This window comes from Oryctolagus cuniculus, chromosome 13 (genome assembly GCF_051225735.1).
Source record: "Oryctolagus cuniculus isolate XC-2025 breed Fujian yellow rabbit chromosome 13, ASM5122573v1, whole genome shotgun sequence".
NCBI lineage: Eukaryota > Metazoa > Chordata > Mammalia > Lagomorpha > Leporidae > Oryctolagus > Oryctolagus cuniculus.
Window position 1 is genome coordinate 16,315,974 of NC_142879.1, and position 27,205 is coordinate 16,343,178.

Below are 27,205 nucleotides of genomic sequence, written 5' to 3' on the forward strand. Positions count from 1 at the left end.
CACCAGTCAGGAATGCAATAGCTATTTCAAGGTGAATAGGTGTTTTATTGATAGCTAAATATTCTTTTTCTTAAAGATTTATTTTATTTATTTGAAAGAGTTATAGAGGTAGAGACAGAGAGAGAGGTCTTCTATCTGCTGGTCACTCCCCAGATGGCTGCAATGGCCGGACCTGTGCCAATCAGAAGCCAGGAACCAGGAGCTTCTTCCGGGTCTCCCACATGGATGCAGGAGCCCAAGAACTTGGGCCATCTTCCACTGCTATCCCAGGCCACAGCAGAGAGCTGGATGGGAAGAGGAGCAGCCGGGACTAGAACTGGTGCCCATATGGGATGCCAGCTCTTCAGGCCAGGGCTTTAACCCACTGTGCCACAGCACCAGCCCCTAAATATTCTTTTGATTCATTACAAAAATAGCAAATTGGGTAGTTTTTTTGATAATCACATTATAAAAAACACTGAAAAATGAAGAGAGAAAATGCTATTATAGAATTAAAGCATCAGTGGAAGCACTAATACATGAGGGAAAATGAATGAAAATAGAGAAAACAAATGAGTTGTAAAATTGAACAAAATGGATTTTTTTAAAAGATTTCATTTATTTATTTGAGAGGTAGAGTTACAGACAGTGAGAGGGAGAGGCGGGGGGGGGGGGTCTTCCTTCCGTGGTTGACTCCCCAAATGGCCAAAACGGCCAGAGCTGTGCCGATCCAAAGCCAGGAACCAGGAGCTTCTTCCAGATCTCCCACGCAGGTGCAGGGACCCAAGGACTTGGACCATCTTCTACTGCTTTCCCAGGCCATAACACAGAACCTGATTGGAAGTAGAACAGCTGAGACTCGAACCGGCACCCACATGGGATGCTGGCAGTGCAGGTGGCGGCTTTACCCACTATGCCACAGCACTGGCCCCCAGTCATAATCTGATTGAAAACTAAGGTCCTAAACCACCTTGTGCAATCTTAGTGAACACTGAGTAGAAGGGGCATGTTTTTGTACAAGGAGCTAACAGGTGAACTCGGTAGCTACCTGGTGTGATGACAGAAGCAATCTTGCACGCTGGAAGTGGCATCCATATTTAATGGCTGTGTGCTGCAGCGGTGGAACTGGGTGGTCATCAGCACCACTTAGAAAACAGCTCCTTGTTAAATAGTTAATGCGGCTGATGGTGGAGAGCTTCAAGCGTTGTGCAGAGCTCTGGTGATGAATGGGCTAATCTTGAGATGCTCGTGAAATGGTTAAACACTCAGGAACTGCGCGGGTGTGATTGTTTTAGAGTTCACTGTGTTTATATAAATGCCCAAAAATGTTCAGTACAGATGAGTGGAGGCAGGAGAGAAAGGGGCACAGATAGACGTCTAGGCCAGCATAGGGGTCTTGGCTATTGACTTAAAAGGTTTAGGGGTCCGAATTTTGGCCTCAGGGGTTAAACTGTGGCCTCGGACTCTGGTAGCCCACGTGGGCACCTGTTCAAGTCCCAGCTGCTGCACCTCCCATCCCGCTCTCTGCTAATGAACCTGGGAAAGCAGTGGAGATGGCCCAAGTGCTGGCCCGTGCACCCATATGGGAGACCCAGATGAATCCCATGGCTTTGGCCTGGCCAGCCCTGGCTGTTGCAGCCATTTCGGGGAGTAAACCAGCAGATGGAAGCTATTTCCTTCTCTCTGTCTCTTTCTTTCTTTCTCTGTAACTCTGCCTTTCAAATAAGTAAGTAAATCTTCACACACACACACACACCTCAGCAAAAAAAAATAAAAAAGGTTTTTAAGACTTTGTAAAAGCAGAAGGCCTAACACAATGTTTGATGCTTTTTTCTGATCACATAAGATCATCCCTGGGTCACAGGACTCTTGTTCCCTTTTAAAGATTTATTTATTTATTTGAACATCAGAGTTAGAGAGAATCTTCCATCTGCTGGTTCACTCCCCAGATGGCTGCAATAGCCGGGGTTTGGCCAGGCTGAAGCCAGGAGCCTGGAACTCCATCTGGGTCTCCCACGTAGATGCAGGGGCCCAAGCACTTGGTCCATTTTCTGCTACTTCCCCAGGTGTGGAACACATGGTTTTATGCACTGCACCACAACCCTGATTCCTCTCACACCTGTTTGGAAATTAGAAACCCAGTTACCTCTTCCGACCCAATCTCTCAAGATTCTCTCACTAGCAGCTCCCAAATTCTACAAGGATTCTTGGTTTCGTTCCTGGCACTTGGGAATTAGAATTAATGGTAGCTCATTCTTTTGTTTTTTTTTTCTCCCTGTGGTTTTAGTGTAGAGTAGAAATGTCCTGGACTTTGAGTCTGTACTATGTCAGCTTTGGAAAGGGGGGCAAATAAATTGGTTCCCCAACCGCGAGCCATCCCGCTGAACTGTCCACAGTCACTTCCCCGGAAGAAAACAAAGCCGTGGCGAGAGATAAAACATTGTCCCCTGTCCTCTAGCACACAGTGTGCAGTCTGCTAGGACGTATTGGGCGATTATAGGACAGTCTTTTTAGAGAAAGCTGCGGGTTTCACGTTAGCAGGGATCATCTATCAATTCTTAAGATTATGCCATGATTTACTGTCGGAGCATCAAGTCTTCTCTGATTTTCTGCCTCCCATGAAACATTGTGCTTTCCTTTTCTATTGATGTATCAACTATAATAGTTACAAGCAGCTACAGAAAAATCAATATGGAGCTTTCATTACTGTGTACATCAAATAAAGAGCCCCGTGCTGCTGGGGCGCACCTTGTTAGATGCTCACCAGGGCAAGGGCACAGCCCCCCGCTGTGTTCTTCCGCGCCGAGGTAGAAAAATCACCTCTCGGGAATTTTCTAAACACTGTCATCTCGCATGTGGACACATAAAACCCCGGGAACAGCCCTCGAAGGACGTGGACAGGGAGCATCCTCACTTTGCAAAATGAAAGCAGCATTTTTAACATGAGTATAAAGGTGAAATTCCCATGTGTTCTGCTCAGCAATTTAAAAAAAGAAAAAACGATTTGCTTATTTGAAAGGCAGAGTTACAGAGAGAACAGGAGAGATACACAGGAGAGAGATCTTCCGTCTGCTGGTTCACTCCCCAGATGATGCAACAGCCAGGGCTGAGCCAGGCCAAAGCTGGGAGCCTGCAGCTCCATCCTGGGCTCCCACGTGGGTGGCAGGGGCACGGGGGCTTGGGCCGTCTTCTGCTTTCCCAGGTGCACTAGGGAGCTGGATGAGAAGTGGAGCAGCTGATACGTGTGCTTGTGTGGGCAGCATAGCAGACTGTGCCACGATGCCAGCCCCAGCAGGTGTCTTCCCGAGGTCATCTGGGCTGTGGGAGCACGTGGTGGGTTAATGTGTGCTAGGCTGCCTCTGTAATGGTGCGATAACGTGCCCAACACCCAGGCGAGCAGCGAGGAGCCTCGCAGCGCGTGAAGGTGAGGTCACACTGGCCCGGCCCTAACAAGATTGAGGAGCCCCAGACATCCATCTGTGCAGCTTCATTCTCTTTCCGATCACATGTTGGCAAAAGAAAGAGGCAGGATTTTAAAGCAACAAATACCTTTTTTTGCCTTTGGGAGCACATTAGCTACCAATTAGTGCATGTAAATCAAGAATGCTGAGAAAAAACTTATTTGCTGATAGTCTAGGGGAATGTCAAGGCCTCAGAAGTTGTCTAGCGTTTCAGCACCAATTTGAGTAACATGAGGAGTAGATTTCCAAAGCCAGTCCTAACCAGTCCAGAATGTGGACCACGAGAAATCAAAATCCTATGGAATTCCCACCCCTGAACAGGTGCAGGAAATATAATCAGGTATATATATATAACATATATAATATATATGTAATATAAAAATAGACATATATGTGGTTAGTCCAGCACTTTGTTTGTAATGCTCTCCATAAACCGTTTTCATATGTCACTGGTATTATTCTAATCCAAACCCCAGTGACCTTTTTATCTTGGAGATTATGTATACAGCAAGTAGGCAGAAACCTGTGTCTTGATCATTTTTATGTTCCTATAAAGAATCTTATGGAACTTAAAAAATTTTGGAATTTTTCACCAAAACACCAAACACACACACACACGCACATACACACACACGGAAGTTACAAGAGACCCATCTCACTCCCCAGACCACCCCTTCAGCAGACTGATGGAGTCCACAGGCAGTTTCGTTTCTTTGTGTTTGGTTTTGGAGGGAAAAGAAGACTATTTCCAAAGGCGAACTTTTTGCATATGCCATTTTCTTTCCCAGTTTTCTCAACTTCTGTTTCATCCTTCCATCCATGGTTCTATGCAAAGCAGAAATGACGTGAGAATTTCAGATTTCCCTTTGACGTTCTTGCAACGGGAGGAACCGCCTTCCGCCGTGGGCACTTCGTTGAGTGTTTGATTTCCTGAAAGGCTTGCTCCACATGGATTGTGACGAGATCAGGTAGCTCGTGCTGGTCACATGGGGGACGCTGAGACACTAGCACCAGGCTGTCAGCTGTAGCGCCACCTGGGGAGCTGCCCGGGTGATAGTGTCTGCCGCCAAGTTAACCTTTTCCTTTGTCAGAGTCTCTGACACTTCAAACTGAACAAACAACTCCTAGCATGTTCATCTTCATTAGATTGGTGCTTTCTTTTGCCACTTTCCTAGTTGGAGTTTTGCATGTTTTTTGCATGTTATTTGCATATAGTAGGACTTTCTTTAAGAGCTAGTTTACGTGTGGTTTCCTACCTGTAATCGGAGTCCCTGCTAGAATGGAATATCATTTGGAACATCATAGAATCTCTGTGAACTCAGCTAACACTTCCCTCCTGTTCTTATTAAGAGTACATTCTTCCCACATACTTTTTCTTGCACAGCTAAAAAGAAATCCTCCCATGGCATACTGAACCCTAGTAAGCTGTTGCTCCCACCCTGCGACACCCGGGAGAATGTTCCATCTGAGAGGGTGCAGTGCACTGGTGCACTGCAGAGCATGCCCACTCCGGAAGGAAACCCCAGAGCAGGATATTATGCACAGCAGGGGCTTTCCAAGGCAGCCGGCCCAAGCCCTGTAGGGTCAAATTAATGGGGAAATCCAGAGTGACAGCAAATTTGCCATCCGCTCAGGTGGCTCCCTGCCAGAGTTTGCTAGTCGGATGCCTATACGTTGTAGTAGATGCCGTAGATTTTGCAAAGAGACCCAGTGAGAGATTTGCATTTTAAGCAGGGAATCAGAATGCACAAAGAGGCAATCATTACAGAAAAAGAAAGAAGGAAGGCAGGTTAGAAAGTCAGACATCCACTGAAGCAAAGGTAGTTGATTGTAATTATCCCACTGCCTAAACATGTAAGATCCAAGTCTTCTTCCTAATGAAGAAAAATTAAACAATGTTTATATGTCAAAGAGAAATGATTCCTCTGGCATAAGTGTTTCTCTGTGATCTGGTTGAGCTGTTAAATTTCGGCACACTGTTTACGTGAATTCCCTAAGAAAATAATCTGAGATGTGCTTGTGTGTCTCACAAATTCGGCATTGAATCCGCAAGTGGCTCTCCATCCCAGGGGCGCCTTGTCTTCTTTTGGTTCAGCTCAGGGCACATCCCCTGCGCACAGGTTTAGTTGATCCTGGGGCTGGCCTGCGTCCCGCAGGGTGGGAGAGCCTTGTGTCCAGCCTCCACAGTGGTGTTATTTCCTACAGTGACTTCCTGCTCGCTGGTCACCAGGCTTACCCGTGGCACACTTGGGAAGGGAGAGGTCTGCACTAAGGCAGAGGCCACGCCGCCTCCCTTGACTGTCCCCAGGCCAGGAACGAGCAGAGGAGGGAACTTGTGACTGTGCAGGGGCTCAGTGGACAGCGACAGGTGCCGGTCCTCCCCGGTCCCCACAGAGCCCTGCAGGTGACACGCAAGAGTTGGAGGTGGCCCTCGCCTCTGCTGCCCACCGCCTGAAGACAGAGAAGCTGACCGCTGAAGGCATTATGGGAGCTTCAGCGAAACATGTAGGAAGGGTCTCGTGAGAGACGATGGCTGATGGACGCGTGGCCAGGAACTGCTCTCTGTGCACACTGACACCCAGGCCACATTGACGGCTGCCCCACTCACGTTCCCCTGCTCTGGGATGAACCCCAGGGTTGGAAGCTCCTAGAAAAGTTTCTTTTTCTTTTTCTTTTCTCTCTCTCTTTTTTGACAGGCAGAGTGGACAGTGAGAGAGAGAGACAGAGAGAAAGGTCTTCCTTTGCCGTTGGTTCACCCTCCAATGGCTGCCGCCGGCACGCTGCAGCCGGCGCACCGCGCTGATCCGATGGCAGGAGCCAGGTACTTATCCTGGTCTCCCATGGGGTGCAGGGCCCAAGGACTTGGGCCATCCTCCACTGCACTCCCTGGCCGCAGCAGAGAGCTGGCCTGGAAGAGGGGCAACCGGGACAGAATCTGGCGCCCGGACCGGGACTAGAACCCAGGGTGCCAGCGCCGCAAGGCAGAGGATTAGCCTAGTGAGCCGCGGCGCCGGCCTAGAAAAGTTTCAAAAGCTGCTTTGTTTCCTGCCAGTCTGCTGTGAACGGGGCGTTAGGGATATCCATGTCCACCACTCCAGGACCAAGATTCCACAGAACTTCAGGAGGGTGAAGGAAAGTGCCAGGGGTGGGGGGAAACTCCCCCTCCCCTCCACTGCCACCCGGAACTCTGCTCCCAGGGACCAAGGCTCAGAGAGCAGGCCTGGGCTCTCCTCCCAGCTCTGCCATCACCACTGCATAAGTGGGAGTAACTATCGATGTTACCAAGTGCATTGGACTCTAAGCAGTGAGGGTACCATCTCTCACCGCTTCTCAGAGCTCAGCCCTGAGCTTTCTCTCTTGGGGGAGCCTGAAGGTCCGTGCTGAATCACAGGCCTCCCACACCTCAAGTCTGGACAGTTCTTCCAGCGCTCTGCATCACAGGAGGAGAGCTTCCCTCCTCCTCCAGCCGAGAACTCTCAGTGTCCGGGGCTGCCCTCCACCTTGATGTGGCTGCGTCTGCTGAGCCACCACAGGGCTCGTGTGAAGTGCATCTGGCCCCATGGGATGGCAGTGGGTCCACAGCGCAGGTACCAGGAAGGGCTGCCGTGGGGGGCCGAGGAGAGGAGCCCTGAGCAGTGGGGGTCCCTAGGGGACCTGCACCCTCCCAGAGCCCAGTGGAGCAGCTCCGGGGATGGATTCTTTTTTCCAGGTGTCTTGGAAGAGCAGGCACTGAACTCGCCTGTAGAATGGCAGCCTGTGGACCTCACTGCTTGTTCAGTGACGTCCATGAAGCAGCTGACAGCACTTGCAGGGCCAGGTGCTGTCCTACCACGCAGTCGTTACCATGGAGATCTGTTTAAAAGATGAAGAAGAGGTGTGCATTTGGGTCAGTGTTAAGGTGCCCGTGTCTCCGGGAGTCTGTGGGTTTGAGTTGCAGCTCAGGGTCTGACTCCAGCTTCCTGCTAAGGTGCACCAGGGAGGCAGTGGACAATCACTCAAGTGGTTGGATCCCTCCCACTCACACAGGAGACCTGGATTGAGCTCCTGGCTCCTGGCTTTGGCCAGACCCAGCCCTGGCTGTCATGGGTATTTGAGGAGTGAACCAGCAGCTGGGTGTGTGTGTGTGTGTGTGTGTGTTTCAAATAAATAATGTTTTGATGAGGAAACAGTGGTGGAGCAGCTTGCTGATTTCAAGCTCCCGTGGCCAGTGCAGTGTTTGCAATTTAAAATCACGTGTGGAAGAGTGCAGGTGTCAGTAGCTCTCCTGGATAACCAAGAACTGACTGCAGTAAAACTGTACAGGAACATAAACGTTCTCCCACACTTAATAAAACCTGGCTCTGGAAAGCTGTAGTGACCACACCTTCCCACTTTCCTGCTTAGGACTTAAAACCGAGCACAGCACGCGTAAAACCAATATGATCAAATAGAAAGTATTTACTGTCACAGTCCGGCAGAATCCACATCTCCACTAAGAAATAAAAAGGACGGTTTCCTTTGCAAAATGTTCCAAGCCCATTAAGTTCTTAGACTAACGTAACGTGTTTACACAAACGTGAAAGAAGTTGGTAACAGGGATTTCTGTCTTTCCTTTACAAATATGTATGCATGTGCAACTGGATGAACGAATAGTTTCGATAGTATCTAAAAACATTGATAAGTGTTTGGCTTCCATGATCTTGGTCGGCGACCCTCTCTTTCAGACCAGGTGATTCCAGAAAGTTCTAGTTCACTAAATGATTTACCTCCCCCCCCCCCTTCAGTTCGACCTCTGATCTTACTGAGCAGAACTTTAATAAGCCAAGGGAAATGATGTAATAAGGAACAAGTGTATCTAGCTCTTAAAGAGTAGCTTTATTTTAACTCTGCAAACTAATAAAACCTTGACTATTTAGAACGGGTGTATGTAACAACAGCTCTCAAGGAATACGAGTTCTCATATAAAGTTGGAAGAGTTTTACCGATGGTGACACGTCGCTCTTTGGAACAAATGGAACCAGAACATACAGGGTGGAATAAACTTTAGTAATTCATAGCATTTCAATTTGGCAGCAAGACAATTTTTTACATATTTACATGCAACTTGAGGGCCCTCAACCCAATACTTTGTCCAATGGAATGTCGTTAGCACAGAGGGGTACATCCAAAGGGTTGAGAGCTTCAATTCCAGCATTAAAATACCTGGTTCTTCCAATTCTTTCATTAATCTGCTGGGCACCTCCTTCTCAGGAAGAATAACCTCAGATCTGCCAGAAGTATTGGGGGGAAATGGGATAAAAGTAGATGAGAGTAGTTGTTTACAATTATAGAATATGCCTCTTTTTTGGAACATTCAATGTTCTAAGTAAAATCTAAATTAATTTCAAAACGATGAATGCACTTTGATAAAGGTTCAAAAAAACCAAGTCAATATATTCTCAGAAATCGTAGTTCACAATAAACCTACATTTTATTAAATAGCTCTATGAAGGCCTTCAGCATTGAAAAATTGAATTTTAAAAAAGGCAACACATTAATAATAATCTTAGTTCCCCGAATTTGATTCTGTTGCTGGGTTTAAATAGAATTATTTCTCAGGACTTAAATCATCTGAGCCACACACACACAGACATCCTTTAAGTTCCTTTAAAAGTAATGGAGCAGGCTCAGTACAGCTGTTAGGGTTCTCCTTGGAGCATCCGTGTCCCACATCAGTGCCTGGCTTGGGCCCAGCTACACTCTGACTCCATCTTCCTGCTGCGAGGCAGCAGCAGTGGCTTAAGGACCTGAGCCCCTGCCACCTATGCAGGAGACCCAGGCTGAGTTCTGGGATTCTCTCCTCAACCTGGCCCAGCCCTGCCTGTTGGGCAGTGACCCAGTGGAAGGAAGATCTCTGGTCTCCTGTCTTTCAAATAAAATGGAAAATGATTATGAAAACATGGGCAACTTTAAGCAAATAAATTTGAAGAGTAGATGACAATGAATTTATAAAGACCTAAATACAGTGTCTAAGGAGCATAGAGGGGCAAGTGTTGTGGGGCCGTTAGTGTTAGTGGGGTGAGCCTCGGCTGGAGATGCCTGCGCCCCACCCCTACTGGAGCGGCAGTTCCAGTTCTGGCTGCTCTGCTTCCAGTCCAGCTCCCTGACAATGTGCCTGCGAAGCAGCAGCTGAAGCCTGAAGCCTGAATTCCTGCCACCAAGGTGGCTCCTGGCTTCAGCTGGCCAAGCTCCAGCTACTGCTGCCATCTCCCTCTCCCTCTCCCTCCCTCTCCCTCCCTCCCCCTCCCTCCCCCTCCCCTCCCCCTCCCCCCTCTCTCCCTCTCTCTCTCTCTCCCATTCAAATAAATAAATCTTAAACTCTTCTTTTAAGTTGCTAAGTCTTAATCAGTGAACCATCCACACTCCCACAGACCACAGTGGTGCCATTTTCCATGTTTTTACTTCTTGCTGCTTGGAAGGCAAAGCCGCTGTCCTGGGGTGCATTCTTACAGTGATTTGGCCATTGGCTTGTTCCATTCTGGGACCTTTGATTTATTTCATTCTTGTAGCATGATTTGTATTCTTTCAAACAACAGATACACTCAGGTCTTGGCTCCCTTGATGGATAAAGTGAGCCACGTGAGAGCTGAGGCCCAGGAAGGCACTGGTGCTCTGGGCGTTCCCTGTGTCCCTGGGTCTGCTCCTCTGCAGAGCCAGGATCCCCTTCCACTGCCCCCCCACATCCCGCCCCGTACAAGAGGAGTGGGACGACAGGGCAGCAGGACCTTGGAGCCCGCAGCTGGCTGTTTCTGGCACCACACAGTCCTCCCGTGTCTTAGCCTTGGTGCCAGGGGCAAGCGAACGAACGTTTGCTAAGTGTCCCGCCCAGTCCACAGGTGTGAGATGTGAGCCATCCGAGTGGCGCCTTTACTCAGTGTTTCTGCTTTGAAAGAGTACTGGGGCTGCTCTTGAGGTTCCCGGATGCTGCGGTTCCCCGTGGCGTCCCCTTCCCTGCTCATCCACGTCCATGGCCACGTCCAGCCGAGGCTGCGCTCCCTTGCGGTCCCCGGAGACCCACAGGACAGAAAAGGCTGCTCTGAGCAGCCTTGTGTGGGACCCAAGCCTGCCAATGGGGAGCTGCTCCTAGCAGCCCAGCTGTGTGGGGCCCCCGGACTGCCGTGGCTAGTTGGCAAGGAGAGATTTCTTTAAATGCTGCATTATGGAGGAGTATCGATTGTTGGGGTAGAAGGACCTAGAAGGCCGCATCTTTTGTCTTCCAGACTCAAGCTGGAATGTGGAGCCACGGTCCGAGTCCGCCGTCTGTTCTGAACTAGTACCTCGTCTGCCAAGTGCACATTATATTCTCAAGTATTACCTTCTTCTGCCTTAGAAGGAGGCTCTCCCAAAGTCGGCAGTGCTGGCGGAGCCCGCCCAGAGCTGAATGGGGCCCTCAGCCACACGCACGCAAAATAATATTTTAATTGGCTGGGCTAATATTTGATCCAAGTTCATAAAAGTTTGAAATCAAATAATTAAATGCAAATACAGTCTTCATCCCAACCACGATAAGAATGCCTTTAAGCTAATATTTCTAACAAGAACTGCTCTCTGGTGCGCTCTTGTAAATTTGATCAGACCCGAGGCGGTTCTCCTCATTCGATTAGCTGGAATGCTGCATTTATCCCGAGGCAAAGCAGACATCTAGTACAGGCTAAATTCAACAACTGCAGCTTAAATTTGCCTTAATATATCCCCACTTGGATCTGCTTGTTTAATTCTCTTTCATATGATAACGTTGGTTTATTCATGGTCTTGACTCACCACCTGAACAAACCCCACCTCATATCTTATTCCAAGAGGATAAGAAAACTTTGCCAAAGCCACAAAAGTTCCCGGATAGAAATCCAGTGCCGACGCATGGCGGGGCCGTGACCGGGAGAATGGAGGGAAGAGCTTTTCTCCAGGGAGGGGAGGGCTGCTTTTCACGGTGCAGCAGCTCCGTGTGCCGTGGGGACAGCTGGACTTTGTGACTGTGGCTCTCTGCACCTGCCCAGGCAGCCGCAGTCCTGGGTCCTGTGCTTGGACTGCTCCAGGCCACCTATTTTATCAAACACTGTGTGCACTTGGCCCTGTTCTTCTGTTTTACACAGACTTTTATTGGAAGTTTATGGACAGACCAGGAAATTGCCACTGTCTCATACCTTTAAATGCTGCTTCCTGGCTCAAGATGTTTGGTTGATTTCCAGCCACAGAGCCTGTTTGTACTTTTCATTTTCCATGCATTTTATGGTTGTTTTCTCTGTCCTTTCATAGGTAGAGGGTTGATAGAACACACAATCTGTTTCATGGTCTTAGAACCCATGCAGGCTTCCCTCCTCCCGTGGTTTATCCCTGTGAATTCTGAAAAACAAATTGCAAATTTGTGGCCTAAAGGGAAAATGGCACTGCTGTGTGTCAGCTGACCCCGCCCCTAATCCGGGCCACAGCCCCAAAATGTGTTTCCTGGAGGGACTCGGATTCAAAAGGCGCTGAGATCACCACTTCCGGCATCAGCCAAACGCTCGCTCTTCTCCCATTATTTGAATTCCACTTCTTCCACTTCTTATCAAAGTACACTTTTGCTGGAGGTAAATTTTTAGGCGATCTGATGTATTATGTTTTAAACTGTGACTTTAATAAGGTGAGAGACTTTCAAGCCGCTGCAGAGTCGAATACCTAGAAGTATGGGCGCTGATGCAAATTCACACGCCCAACGGTACATGCACGGTGTGTGTGAGTGAGAGAGAGAGAGAGAGACTCTCCTTGTGCTGCCTGGGAAATGACATGGAAAATAAGAACCACTAGGCAGGGCTCTGCCCTCCAAGATGCTGCAGCCTTGCAGGGGAGGGGCAAAAGAACTTGACAAGAGGCAAGTGCAAGTGTGTGGTAGCTCCTGCAGACACAAGCAAGGGGGCAGACTGGTGCACAGAACATGTTCCCACTCTGGGACCTGTGCAGGCCTAGGGAGGGTAGCAGTGAGCAGGTGCACCCGACTGTAGCCTCAGGATTGAGTTAAGTCCCCGTGTACTTCTCCCCAGACAAGGGCCCTGGGGAGCTCTGTGGGAAGTGGTGTCTGTGCAGGGCCCCGGGGGTTAGACGTTTGCCAAATAAAGATGAATGGGACAAAGTCTCCTGCAGAGAGCAGCAATGCCAAGGCACTGAGTGTCAACGGTGGGTGGGGCATTGGAGAGCCATCGAGGCTTTCAAACAGAGGGTGGTGCAGGGCATAACCGGCCCCCCCTGTAAAGCATTGCTCCTGGCCGCCGGGAGGAGCCTGTGTTGGAGGGGGCAGGGCTGGGGGACCTGAGAGCAGGGAGGAGGTTGCAGGAGCCATAGCGGCGAGTCGGGGTGGTGATGGCATTGAGTAAGGGAGAGTCGAGATGTCACCACCACCTGGCAGCCACAGACAGGAAAAGAAGGGGCGAGGGAGGGGCCTGTGCGAGGCAGGCCACAGAAGGGGAGAGACACCGGGGAGAGGGCAGAGACAGGCTGTACAGACGGACAGACGGGGGACAGGGCTAGAGACACACGGGACACGGGGGCGAGGTGATGGCCACAGCTCTGGGGCTTGAGCGCCTTCCTGGGGGATCTCGGGATTTTGGTCCAATCGTTGTTTCAGGAAGAATGGGAGGCGGAGGAGCGGGTTTCGAGAACTGCAGAGACAGAACGAAGTTGTAGACACTGTGCCTTTGAGATGCTCCCTGACCAGCCAGGGAGACGACGTCCGGGAAGCAGCAGGTGCCACCTGCAGCCTAGGGCACAGGCACTGAGCATGCCAGGGACAGGGGTGCACGTAGTAGAGTGGGGTGCTCTGTCCCAGGACAGTCCCTGGGATTCTAGAAAATCAGGCAAGCTTGGCGCTCCGTCCGGTCGGCGCACCCGGCAAGAACGCCCGTGTGACTCCCTGTTCTGGGACAGCACGGCACACACACAGTGCTATTTGTGCTTCTTGGTTGATGTCATTAACCTAACCAATTCTATGTGACACAAAAATAGCCTGCCCTGAATTTGGTGTGGAAGGGTAGCGGCATGCGAGAGGCAGAAAAAAACAGGTTGAGGGCATCAGAAATGGTCTGCGTATCCACTGGGGAGTGTCTTCCGAGAGCACAGGTAAGGCTCGGGACCCAGCAGCCAATCAGACCAAGCCTCTGCCTCTCCGGCTTTCATTTTCAAACTTGTCTTTTGCCAAAGTCAACTGATCTTTTTCTTGAGGTCTACTGATTGGTTTGAGAGAGCTTGCCTCTGGCGCTTTACTCCCCAGATGGATGCATCAGCCAGGGCTGGGCCAGGCCAAAGTGGGACCCAGAAACTTGAGCCACATGTCCCATGTGGGTGGCAGGAACACAAATACTTGGGTCGTCAATGCCGCCTCCCACGGTCTGTCTGAGCAGAAAGCCGGAGTCGAACCTGGGCAGTTTGCTGTGGGATGTGGGCCTCATATCCAGTGAGGCCAAGTGTCTGTTCTCAGCCCCGGTCTTTCGGGGTGCCCTCCTGTGGATAACGTGAGGTCAGTCACAAACACGAGAAGGAGTTTCTAGATAGGGGTCCAAGGGCGGGAGAAACAAAGAATTCATTCCGGTAGCCTGGGGGTGCTGGTGATCCGGGTTTTCAGACACATGATGGATTCACAGGCGTGCATTGTAGTATGGTTTGCAACTTACATGTATATCTTAAAAACTGATAATTGTGGTAGAATACACAATATAAAACTTGTAAATCTGAACCTTTTTACCCTGGATTTAAAATCTTAGCTAATAGTCTATTTTAAGATTTATTTATTTACTTATTTGAAAGGCAAATATACAGAGAAGGAGAGAGAGATCTTCCATCTGCTAGTTCACTCCCCAAATGGCAGCAGTGGCCCAGGCTGGGCCTGGTAGAAGCCAGGAGCTTCATCTGGGTCTCACACATGGGTGTTAAGATCCAAGCTCTGGGACCATACTCCGCTGCTTTCCCAGACGAATTAGCAGGGAGCTGGATTGGAAGTGGAGCAGCCGGGACTCGAACTGGGGCTCATATGGGATGCCGGCACTACAAATAGAGGCTTAACCTTCTGTGCCATGGCGCTGGCTCGAGCAACTTTAAGAGTCATATTTTAGGTTCACAGCAAAACTGAGTGGAAAGGTAGAAGTCCCATCTACTCCCAGCTGCCACACTGTCTCTGTTTTACAGACCCCACACCAGTATTTGCTATTTGTTACAGTTGAGATCATACAGGAGGTAGCCTTTTCAAGCTCTTCATAGCTCGTTTCAGTGTTAAATAATATTTCAGTGTCTGGGTGGACTGCAATTTACTTGTCCAAACAGCTTGGTTACTTCCAGGTTTTTGGTAATTATTAATATAGCTATAAATGTCCACGTGTAGGCTTCTTTGTAGACATAAATGTTCACCTTAATCATTTTTAAAGAGTTTTCAAACTCTTCTCTTCTTGCAAAACAAACTTTCCCGTTAAACAACCACCCCACCCACCATTCCACTTGGTGGAAGTGGACAAGTGTATGCATCACGTGTAAGTGGACTTGAACAGTGGTTGTCTTTTGTGTTGGTTTATTTCACTCAGTATCACATCCTCAAGTTTTGTCTATGGTAGCAGGTGTCATGATAGTCCTCCTTCCCCCTCCCTTTTTTTTATTTTATTTATTTATTTATTTATTTATTTGAAAGGCAGAGTTAGAAAGATCTGCCATCTGCTGGTTCACTACCCAAATAGCCACAATGGCCAGAGCGGGGCCTGTGTGAAGCCAGGAGCCTCTTCTGGGTCTCCCACGTGGGTGCAGGGGCCCAAGCACTTGGTCAACTGCTGCTGCTTTCCCAGGCACCATTATCAGGGAGCTGGATCAGAAGTGAAGCAGCCACAACTCAAATCAGTGCCTGTGTGGTCTGCCAGCGCTGTAGGTGGCAGGTTAACCCGCTGAGTCATAGCACCTGCCCTAGGATAGCCCACCTTTTAAGGCAGGATAGTATTCCCTGTGTGCATACAGCAGTTGGCTTTTCCGTGTATCCATCAGTGGACATTGAGGTTGCTTCCACCTTTTGACTGTTGTGAATGGCCATGGACATGAACACCCCAATATCTCTGATATGTTACATGTATTTTTTTAAAGAAAATATTAATTGAATACAAGGCATGGAAAGGGGACAGGGAGAGAAGCAGAATCTTTTAGGAAAGAGTGATCGGTAAAGAGTTATTTGAAAAGAGGACGCAGTGAAGTGAGGAAGTGAATCCTACGTAGAAGCAGCAGAAGCAGCTTCCAGAATGGGAAAACAGCATGTGAAAAGGTCCTGAGGCAGCAACAAGGGTGGGGTATTGAAGTAGCAGCAAGAAGGACGAGTGTGTATAGACTGGGGCAAGGGAGGCAAAGATTTGGGAATCTGAGCTCTATTAAGGACATGCACATTAAGGCGTGGAATGTTCTTTCATTCAAAATACTCAGGTGATGTCATTCATTCTCATGGAGCAGACGCCCGATGTGGCGATGTGGCATGGCACAGGTGAGCCAGTTTGGGAAGCTCTGCAAGCTATACCTTTGTGCGTGCAAAAGCTACGCCGTCCCCTGTAGAAGAGGGAGCTTCCTGCGTGGATGTGACTTCAGTTGCCACTCTCCCGTGGCACACTGTGGCACGCCCCGGCTGTGGGCTCAGCGCCGTTCCGGGAGAATTGAAATAACATCCAGACAGGTTTAAAAACAAAAACAAAAACAAGTGCTGGCTGAATGAGGGGAAACGCAGGTGTATTGGTGGTGGTGGTAACACGGACCCAGGTCTCGTTTTGAAGACTTGGACTCGCGATCGCACAGCTGTAGGACGGTAGGGAGTGGGTGGGCTCGGAGAAGTCCTGTCCACGCAGCACCTGCAGAAACTTGAGGCTGCCGCCCCCGAGACAGACAGGGACTGAGCTCGGACCAGAAATCACGGCACTGGGTTCGAGAGGAATGTTCTTCCTGGTGGGAGCCCTGCTCCTCTTGAGCACTGGACAGGTCACTGAGGGGGACGTGGCTGAAGCCGGGCAGGGGGTGCTGGTGGAGCAGCACTTTGTGCACGGCTGTGTCTGTCTTGGGGAAATTCTGCCTCAAAAGTATGGAAGTCCTTTATCTGAGAGCTTACCACTGGTCACGCGTCCTTGAGTGTTCTTTGCGACTGAGCGAGTGATAACCTTTCGTGGGTTCTGTCGGCCTTCCGTTAGCTGGGGGGAACTTCAACATCGGAGATTCTGGTTTGGCTGCAAACCCCCATGGCAGGGGAAATGATCAGATTGCTGCTTGAGGGAAATCACTTTGCGTCTGTGCATGGAAACCGGATCTCCGGTTTGCTCTGTAAAATTAGAAGAGAAAGAATGCCTTGTGAGTAAGCACACCCCTAGGGAAAGTGCCATTTGGCTTCTTAGTGGTCCCAGGAAGAGGTCATTTGCCCATATTGCAGATGGAAAGAATGAGGCTCGGAGGGCGTGGTGACCACTGCTCCTTCCGTGTGGACATCGGTGTTGTACCTTAGTGACAAGTGGCTTTCAAACTCCCTTGGTTGGTCAACAGGGCCCTTTCTTCTAAACCCTGCATATAAAGAAGGAAAATATGGAGGAATGCTTATCCCTGGCACTGCTGTGCGTGGGCATCACCCAGAGAAGTCCCCGTGTAGGGCCCCTGAGACATGACGCTGTGTCATGACTGCTGTTGAACAGCGTAAATGCCACAGGTGCATCCCCCAAGGTCAAGGTGCATTACCTGCCTGGAGAAGCATCGTAGTACAGGTGTTGCCGTTAATGCCGGGCCATAGTAAGATGATGCCACCCGCTGATGCCCTTATGTCATAGCCACTTCAGTTTGTGCGAGGGCCCTCCATCGTGTTCACACAAGGATGGAGTCGATGAACGAGGAACGTCTCGGTGTCTGTCCATCAGCACATGCCACGCATCATCTCATTCAGTCTCCCAAATCCATTCACCTTATCTGAGCCCTTTAGAAACTGGCCTGTGCCATCAGCCAGCACGTCCTGGTCCCTGCTCCAGCGGGTGACAGTCTCCTGCAGGCTGTGACACAGGACCATGAAAGGTCCAGGAGCTGGATTCCAAGAGTCCCGCTGGGTCATGACCCAGGGCAGTCTGCCGTCCAGTGGGCGAGGAGGAGTTAGCGACTGCAGAAAGAGACCTGCTCAGAATTTCAGGATCCGCTGCTTACTAGCGCTGAGATCCCAGACAAGTTCATCCACCCCCGTAAGAGTCAGTTTTTTCATCAGGAAAATGGGAATGATAATACCTTCCCCGTAAGAGACAACATGGCCGGCACCGCGGCTCACTAGGCTAATCTTCCACCTTGTGGCGCCGGCACACCGGGTTCTAGTCCCGGTCGGGGCGCCAGATTCTGTCCTGGTTGCCCCTCTTCCAGGCCAGTTCTCTGTTGCGGCCAGGGAGTGCAGTGGAGGATGGCCCAAGTGCTTGGGCCCTGCACCCCATGGGAGACCAAGAGAAGTACCTGGCTCCTGGCTTCAGATCAGCGCGGTGCACCGGCCACAGCGGCCATTGGAGGGTGAACCAATGGCAAAAGAAAGACCTTTCTCTGTCTCTCTCTCTCACTGTCCACCCTGCCTGTCAAAAAAAAAAAAAAAAAAAAAAAAAGAGAACATAAGACTCAATAGAGAAAATGCATGAAAAAAAATACTTTGCACATTGATTGGTGCTTATTAAGTGTTGGTTCCTCCTGCTTCCCTCAGTCTTAGTAACTTTGAGATTTTGGGAAAGCTGTTCAATGTCTCTGAGTCTTTAAAAGAAAATTAAGATTTATTTGAAAGGCAGAGAGAAATCTTCATCCACTGGTTCACTCCCTAAATATCCACAAGGCCCGGAGCTGGGCCGGTCTAAAGCCAGCAGCCATTGGGTCTCCCACGTGACTGGCAGGGGCCCAAGCCTCCACTGCTTTCCCCAGCACATTCGCAGAGAGCCGGATCAGAAGTGGAGCAGCCAGGGCCTGACCCTGCGCCGGGGCCCCTACGCTTGTTTAAGGGCACTTTGTTGTTCTGAGAACTCACCTATTTGAGCTCACACCTCCAAAAGTTCTTACAAAATTACTGGCACAGACTGTTCGGGCTTAGTCCTGAAAATGCATTTCTTGGACGAAACCTCTTCCTCCTCTCTCCTTCTCTGGCTTAGCCCAGGCGAGGGCCTCCTGGGCACCAAAAGCAGCCTCCAGGGCCAGAGTCCTTGCCTTTGTTTCTTTTCTAAGTCCAGGTGAGATTGTTACTGCTCTTGCGCCACTTGTGGGAAATTAGAGATAAAATGCATGAAAGACCACTTGCTCCACGGGAACCTCCTCGACCCCCAGCTCCCCCACTCTGTACCCAGCTAAGGACCCGTCGGTGTGGCCAGGGCAGGGGCACAGCCACCTCTGCAGTCACCGGGGATGCAGAGACAAGTGTCCCCGTCTTCAGGGAGCGCCTGGATGCGGGTCTGACCAGAGTCCGCCCTGTAATGTATTCAAGAAGACCTAAGGGTTTACTTTCCAATAAGGGTGGAAAAACCCGAGCACCCCACTGTGAGCCCCTCATAATGCTGCTTCATGTGAAAGTGGGTAATTAGTCCCTGAGTGAATAAAGTGGAATAGATGATACGAGGTCGGTACTTGGAGGAGAAGCCCAAAGCCCTCTTCCCAGTCATCAAGATTTAAAGGGATAAAGAACGGTTGGGGATGCCTCCGACTGTTTACATACAGGTTCCAGCTCAGAATCTGTAATGATAGAGTTCATTAACGGGTGCTTTTAAATTGTATTCAAATGAAGCTGATATAAATTTCAAAGGCGCAGCCATGCGGGAGGCTCTGAGACCTGGCATAAAACGCCACAGAAAAGCTGGTGGGAATTTTGGTGTCCTTCCAGCTGGGGGAGGAGAGGGGGGTCTCCCGCTAAACTCCAGAGAGGAGGGGCAGGCATTTGGCATAGCAGTTAAGACACCAGAAGCCCCCACATCAGGTTCAATTCCAAGGTCCATGCCTGGTTCCAGCTTCCTGCTCATGCAGACCCTGGGAGGCGGCACTGATGGCTCAGGCACTCAGTTCCTGCTCCTCGCATGGGAGACTTGCACTGGGTTCCCAGCTCCTGGTGAGTGGGAGTGTGTGCTCACTCGTAATTTTTTTTTTTTTTTAAATACAGATGTGGTGCAATGCTCTTTACTATGGGAACCAAACAGATTTCAAGAGCATGTATTTCTGAAAACCGCAGGACACCTGTTTCGTTGGTCCTGATCTTGTCCTGGTGTGGGTGAGCAAGGACTCCCAGGGTAGCATTCCTATCTAAACATGGAGGGGAGCTTGGTTTACAGAGGACAGTGGCTGAAACGTTACATTTCTCTTGCAATTGACTCATGTGGAAATTTTCATGAAAACTACTTTCCCTAAGTGCAGGTGAGTCGCGCGGTAGCCCAGGTCTTCCGGGGCGGTGGCACGTACCTCCTCTGTTGTTTTGGTCCTTATGAACAGTCTCAGCTCCAGTAGAAACACCACCATCCACCTGTCAGGCCCAGAAACTCCTGACACTCAAGACCCAGGGGCCCGGTTATAATCCGCATCCAACTCTTCACTTAAATATAAGACTTGAGTATTTGGGTCACAGAAGGACTCGCCGTTGGATGCAGGGAGAGGTCTGTTAGAAGGCGATGTCCTTTTTGAAGAATCTGTCTACAAGAGGATGGTGGCAGGTCCTTCACCGTCTCAGGTTCATCCATCTTGGGCAATACGCCAGCAGTGTCAAGTAACAATGACTGCTGTATCCACTGGGGAGCACGATCCTCCCCCCAGGCCCCGGAGGAACTCAGAATCTCCCTGGGGCAGGGACAGTGAACCAGACCGAGTCAGCCGAGGTGACCAGAGGCAGCGATCCAGCGCTGCCCCATCAGCAGATGAGAGTGTTCAATCAAAATTTCCTCTTCTCCTGTGTTAACCTTCCAGCTGAAAGAGCAGGAACCCTGCCGCCTGTACAGATGTAGGGGGAAAAAAAACCCTCAGATACTCGGAAAGTAAGGACCTCTGGGGCAGTTTGCAGCATTAGGTTTGTTAAATAGTGTGATAAATTCATCAGCATCAGGGCCGGCGCTGTGGTGCAGCAGGTTGATGCCCTGGCCTGAAGCACCAGCATCCCATATGGGCACTGGTTCAAGACCCAGCTGCTCCACTTCCGATCCAGCTCTCTGCTATGGCCTGGGAAAGCAGTAGAAGATGGCCCAAGTCCTTGAGCCCCTGCACCCGTGTGGGAGACCTAGAGGAAGCTCTTGGCTACTGGCTTCAGATCGGTGCAGCTCCAGCCATTGCGGCCCATTGGGAAGTCAACCATCAGATGAGAGACCTCTCTCTCTCTCTGCCTCTCCAACTTTCAAATAAATAAATCTTTTAAAAAATTCATCAGCATCATTCCATGGGACGTGTATTTGAGTCAGGTTGATTCAGTTCAGATAAGCTTTAGAGAAAAATTGTCTATTAGGTCACAATGTGGCAAACCTGTGTATTTCCCTACCGAAAGGAAAACTGCGTGTATTTTCAAGCTTTTGGGGAACAGATGCCGGTTTGGACCAGTATTCACAGTGATGACCCAGTGAAGGAGGGCTGCGTTCTCCAACAGCCGCGAGTGAATAAACCTGAACTTGTGTCCTGTCCTGTTTTACGTTTGCTGGTCGTTTACGTCTTTTTTTTCCCTCCTGAACAGACTGGCATCATTAATGCCAGAATGCTAAGCCTGGCTCTCAAAAAATGCACTTATCCAAAAAAGAAAGTTTCAAATTTAACTTTCTAAAAAGGCTGTTTCTTCTATTTTCCACTGTGCGGATTTCTGCTTCGTCCATTCGCCTCGTGACTTTGGTTAGCCTTTCTTGCTTGTGATAGTGAACTTCACTATAGCGTAAAATGATGCTCTGTTTCCAGTTTCCATAGTTAATGTTTCAGTCCCTGAAACAACACGAACGGACGTGTTTCTGTGGGGTACTGAGACGCCGCGTAGAGAGGGGCATTGCTGACTGCTCACATTGTATTCATGTAACTGCAGATCCATAGTCATGTTTATAAACATTCGTAAGGAGTTGCGAATCATTTCAAAATGTTTTTAAATAAGATGGGAACAGCGCCACATTCATAAGATGTCAAGCCAACGCCTACTTGGCTGACACTTAACGTGAAGATTCAGAGTTCCTGAGAGTCAGTGGCAGCATTTGAACAACTCGTCAATAATCAGAATAGTTGGCCGGCGCCGCGGCTTACTAGGCTAATCCTCCGCCTGCGGTGCCGGCACCCCGGGTTCTAGTCCTGGTCAGGGCGCCAGATTCTGTCCTGGTTGCTCCTCTTGCAGTCCAGCTCTCTGCTGTGGCCCGGGGGTGCAGTGGAGGATGGCCCAGATCCTTGGGCCCTGCACCCCATGGGAGACCAGGAGAAGCACCTGGTTCCTGGCTTCGGATAGGCGCAGCGTGCGGGCCGTAGCAGCCACTTGGGGGGTGAACCAACGGCAAAGGAAGACCTTTCTCTCTGCCTCTTTCTCTCTCACTGTCTAACTCTGCCTGTCAAATAAATAAATAAATAATCAGAATAGTTTTGAGTCGCCCATCTCCCTTTGAAATAAACATGCTGTCTCCGGCTCTTGCTCACCTCTATTTCAACATCCGTTCCTCGCTGTCTTTTACATGGGTCAGAGACTCAGGGAACCATGTTCTGTGCAGTTACAGCCCAAATCTAAACGCTGAAATCGGCCTGAACACACTTGCAGCAGCGAACCTAAGACAACTCCGTGGCACACGCACTGCGTGTATAGCAGCTAAGTTTACAAAGGTTATCTAGTGCCAAAAAGACGGGGTTTGAGTTACCATGATAACCACTCGCTGAGGTTCGTGTTTTTTAACCTTGCAGCCATTGTAGTATATGGCTTCTTCAGGATCTCTTTCTTGGGTATTTTTGTCCAGGCAGAGAGTTAGAAGTAGTGCATCTGTGTGCACAGGTGCCTGTTTGCATACGCACATACGTGTGGGGTTTTTCCAGAAGAGAAATTCCAGCATATGCTTTTCCCCTGCCCAGTGTCCGTGTGTGGACGTCCATCTGTCTTTTCTGTGTTGTGTTTCCCTCCTCTTCGGTACTTACAAGGGCCCCTAGAGCAGCTGTCTGAAAACATCTGGAGGAGCACCAGGCGCCAGGCAGGATGCACCGCCTCCGGCTGTCCATTCTATGCGAGGGACCCAGGACCAGTAGGGGGGCCGAAAAAAAAGAAAGTGTCCAACTTTAGAAACCACCTTCAGGTTAAAGGGCACGCGCCGTCCGGGCTCACAATCTGCCTACGGGACAAGGCTTTCATTTGCTGGAGATCATTAGTCACCGCGATATATATTTTCGCGAGTTCCCAGTAGCAAATATTCCATTGGCAGCCGCTGGAGTGTGCCAGATGGTTCATTAGCATAGACTCGACAAGTCAAAGGCTTTCAGAATCATTTAGAAAATGTCAAACAGAAACAAGAACCCTGTCACTTTTTATTAGAATTAACTACATCATACCCTGGACACAGATTTCACCTTGGGTCAGAAAAATTAATACAGAATTATATGAATTGTGTAATATACTGGGTTAAGATAGGTCTTTCTCCGGGGACTCATTTGCTGGCAGTATATTATGATCCCTCTACTTGAGGAATCCTGCAACCTCTTCCTTTTGTAAGATATGAAGAGAGTTGACCTTGCTCGCAATCCACTGGCGTCTAATTGATGGGAGGTATATGCAGCATTTCAGCTAGACATTCTAAAGCCCTTTTGTGAGCATTTTCCCAGGAAGCTTGGTGAGGCGGCCTTCCTGAATATTCAGCAGCATATAAAGTATGCGTTTTGTCAAGAGAAAAATACGCCCATTAGTGGAAGCTCCCTGCTTTGGTACACAGGGATTTAAAATGCCAATGAAATGTTGTTTTTTTTTTTTTTTCTTCAATGCAGATGTCAAAAATCTTGAGAACTTCCAGCTGGTAGAAGGTGTTCAGGAACAAGTGAATGCTGCCCTCCTGGACTACACCATGTGCAACTACCCGCAGCAGACGGAGAAGTTCGGGCAGCTCCTGCTGCGACTTCCGGAAATCCGGGCCATCAGCATGCAAGCTGAAGAATACCTCTACTACAAGCACCTGAACGGGGACGTGCCCTACAATAACCTCCTCATTGAGATGCTGCATGCGAAAAGAGCCTAGGCCACAGCACCCCAGCAGCTCTGCTTTCCAAACAGAAGGAGACGGGGAAGAAGGAGGGAATTCAAAGAAATAAAATACTCTGAAGTGCTCCAAGCAACACATTAAAGACTTGGTTGGAAGACAGTGACTTTCCAAAGGCATAATCATCAGATACTTAACGGCAAATAAATGATGTACCAGGGTATTTGTATTGCAAACTGTGAATCAAATGCTTCTCCTCCCCAAAGGAGTCCGTATCAAAGACATTGGAAGGAAATGGACTGAGCTCACAGGTGGATGCCAACACTGTCAGAATAAAAAATGGACAGAACAATTCTTGTATATTTAAGCTGATCTCCGCTATGAAGAAATTGAGGAACTGATCTGCATCGTTAATTAGGCTCGTACAGTGGGGGATCCTGAGCGTCCGGGATTCCTCCATGGTACGGCTGAACGGGACCCTCCGGAGGGCATCAGCCGCACCTACAGCGGCCGCTCCCTCCACCTTCAAACGCCCCAGCACCTTCTGGCCCTGTGACCACCGAATCTCTACCAGGGACCTGCGTTCTGCCACACCCAGTAGCGGCTCCAGCAGACCGTGAAAAGCCTGGTTTTGAATGTGTGTGTCCTGGACTCCAAACAGCCAGAGAGCGCAGTCTGTCAATATGTTGAGCTCGCCATCTAAGTGGTCATGTCAACAATCAGGCAGTGTCTCGCTTCTGTCTTACTCTGAGCCCTCATTCGTGTTAAGGAAAGTGACTGCAAACTTTTCCAGCAAATGCTCCCCTAGCTAAAGCAAGTGAAACCTTATTTCTGCTGCTGTTGCTGAAATGTGGCTTTCGCATTGTTGGATTTCATTTAAAAAAAAAAAAAAAAAAATTCTGGCCAAACGGCTTGTTAGGATGCATCCGTCTTTCTAATCATCGAGGTTGGTAGTTCATTTAAAAATAAAGCGTTAAATCTGTTTTGCTGGGATGTCAAAACGGTCACAGTCCTAGGTAGTCAAAAACAAAACCGAAGCATGTTGAGCTATGCAAACAGGAAACAAAAGATGAGCTGATGGAGTCATTGACTTACGAGTCATTGCTGTTGCAGCTGAACCTCCCCGAAGCGTAGGGTGATTGTTACCTATGGCCTGGAAAGGAACGAGCAATGCAGTCTTCCCCAAAGAGCAAAGGCAGGCTGACCTCCCCAGAGCAAAGTCTGCTGTTGAACAAATATTGGAGGACACAGCATTGCAAACAGACTCTCCAAAAACACTAGCAGTATTATTAATTAACATGCAATGCCGCAGGTACAAAAGTCTTGCCTTATTTCAAAATTCTAAAAGGTAGCTGTGCAGATGTGGATCAACAGTTGTTTAAAATAAAGTATTAACACTTTAAAGTCCAATGAAACATAGTGTTTACATTCTTTAGGTCCTGGGGGGAGGGGCGGGGGGGGGTGAGCTGTGATATTACAAAATAGCAAGAGCAGTAATTTCCTTAATGTTATTTTTCTGATTGGTAATTATTTTTAATTATTGATGTCGTGAGACACTAAATCAAAAACAGGAATCTCATTTAGACTTTAATTTTTTGAGATTATCAGCAGCACAATCACTTGTAGAAACTGTAAAAAAAAATAAAGGTATCTCCTAGTCCCTTAATTTTTTTCATAAATGTTTCTGGCTTTTGAATAGTTTATTTATATTGTATATCATCGTTTCAACTGTAGACAATTATGATGCTAATTTATTGTTCCTTGGTTTCACCTTTGTAAAAGATATAGCCAAGACGGAAGAAACCAAATATATGTGTTTACTGTAGTGTGTTTTCAAGTTAGTGGAGCATAGTTCAGGGACATAGATGGGTCTTCATGAATTAAAATCATTCACTTGATTAAATGTCTGTAAATCTTCATAATTCTTACTGTAGTTTATTTAATATCTATTGTAAATTATGTGACTTGTAGCTTCCTGTTCTTAAGTAAATTGAACATGGTGGAGTCTTACCTGGTTTTCCTTTCTAAGCATTGTAAGTTGTATACCAAAGATATTAGTTATTACTTCTGTGTGTACAAAGAGGATTATTTTATTGCCTTTATTAATCACCTCTACCACTCGTCCACGTGAAGGGTACACATTAGCTGAGCTGGGTGTTGGCTCACCTCGAGTCTCAGCCACCTGTGTTGGCTTCATGGCGTGAGGTCAGCAAGAAATGGCTGAGCAGCGCTCGGAGCCCCAGCACTGGAGTGGCAGCAGCATTGCTCTCTCCAGTTAAGACAACACGTTGGTCTGGAGACAGCACAGAGAGGGGCAGTGTTGGCCACGGTGAACGAGACGGTGCCAGCGTGCGTGCAGAACACAGGTGGAAAGGATCATGAGATTCGGAGGGTCTCTAACATTGCAAAAACCATTGATTCTTAAGATACATGGTTCTCTTGAGTATACAGTGAGTCCCCACTAAACAACGTCAAGCTTTTTGGGGGTGTTAACCTAGTCAGTTACACTATGAGAACAGTCAGACAGGCAACACTAGGATGACATCCACACTGCTGGTGACACTAAGGACACGCCACAGACCCATCCCGAGCTGGTGATAGAAATGTCTCTAATGTTAACTGTTAACCAGTGTGCAGCCAGAGATTTGCTTAGCAACTGCCTTATCGATTCCAGGACTTAGCGTTAGGGAAAGCAGCCTCAATTATGAAGGCTTTTGGCTTAGCTCGGTGTATTACGGCTGATCTCTGTAAACAGTCTAATGTCTGAACGTCGGTGTTACCAATCTCCAGCCGCTGCCTTGGGGTTGAATCCACGCGATATTGAGTGTGACGTTTTCTTACTGTGTCAGTGAAACCACATGTTGTCATGTCAGTTCTTGCCAGGAATTTCTCAACATGGAATTTTTTTTTCAGTATTTCAATAAATATCGATATGCCCAGCCTGATAATTTTTTTTAAGTTTTTATGTTGTCTGCGTTCTCTTGGATGCTAAAACTTCAAGTCATTTAGATACTTAACTGGGAGCAGGATCAGAAGAATCCCACGGGAACAGCCACTGCCCTCTTTTGAGAGACTCTCTAGAGTGGTCTAGAAATCTTAGATCTAACTTTTGTACAGCTTGCAGCACCCTAATGAGCTTCCTTAGTTCACTGGGTCCCCAGAGCAGCTCCCCAAGGCAGGAGCCGCAGCCTACAGTTCCCTGCACAAAGCCATGGATGGAGCAGGGATTTGAACCCAGACAGTTGGATCCAAGATCCACACTCAAATACCACACAGTTCCCTCTCTGGATTTGCTTCCGAAGGAAAAGATACCAGGGAAAACCAGGCTCCCGCAAAATACACAAACAGTCATTGGCAACTCAGTACGTGGTCTAAAAACCGAAGGGACCATGTTCTAGCAATTAACAGAACCTCCATCACAGTAGTGCAGAAGCCGCGGAACAGCTTCCCGTGCTTCCGGAACATCGCTGTCCAACCGCCCCTCCCTCCTCCTCCACGCACTCTCCCCACGCACACCGTGGGCCCGGAGAAACAGGCGGCTTTGGTTCTCAGCCTAGCAGACACCAGTTTTTCTTGACCTCACAACCCAAAACACCATGCTTAAAGTCTAGCAGGTTTATAGAGCTA

General features: G+C 48.8%; 1 protein-coding gene and 1 long non-coding RNA gene across 10 annotated transcripts in view; one reads left to right on the top strand and one right to left on the bottom strand.

Annotated features, from left to right (window-relative positions):
- The window catches only part of NR5A2 (nuclear receptor subfamily 5 group A member 2), a 130,232-nt gene extending 103,706 nt beyond the window's left edge, over positions 1–26,526 (top strand). For all 9 annotated transcript variants that reach the window (XM_002717676.6, XM_008268687.5, XM_008268691.5 and 6 more), the window contains one exon: positions 23,370–26,526. In XM_002717676.6, the coding sequence (XP_002717722.1) occupies positions 23,370–23,617 (248 nt within the window). In that variant the 3' untranslated portion in view covers positions 23,618–26,526. The remainder of the gene's footprint in view (positions 1–23,369) is intronic.
- LOC108178227 (uncharacterized) overlaps positions 6,995–27,205 on the bottom strand; it is a 138,320-nt gene continuing 118,109 nt past the window's right edge. Inside the window, exons 3-5 of the long non-coding RNA XR_011381249.2 lie at positions 16,543–16,749; positions 8,622–8,686; positions 6,995–7,292 (exon numbers count right to left, since the gene is read on the bottom strand). This is a non-coding gene — a long non-coding RNA (uncharacterized LOC108178227). The remainder of the gene's footprint in view (positions 7,293–8,621; positions 8,687–16,542; positions 16,750–27,205) is intronic.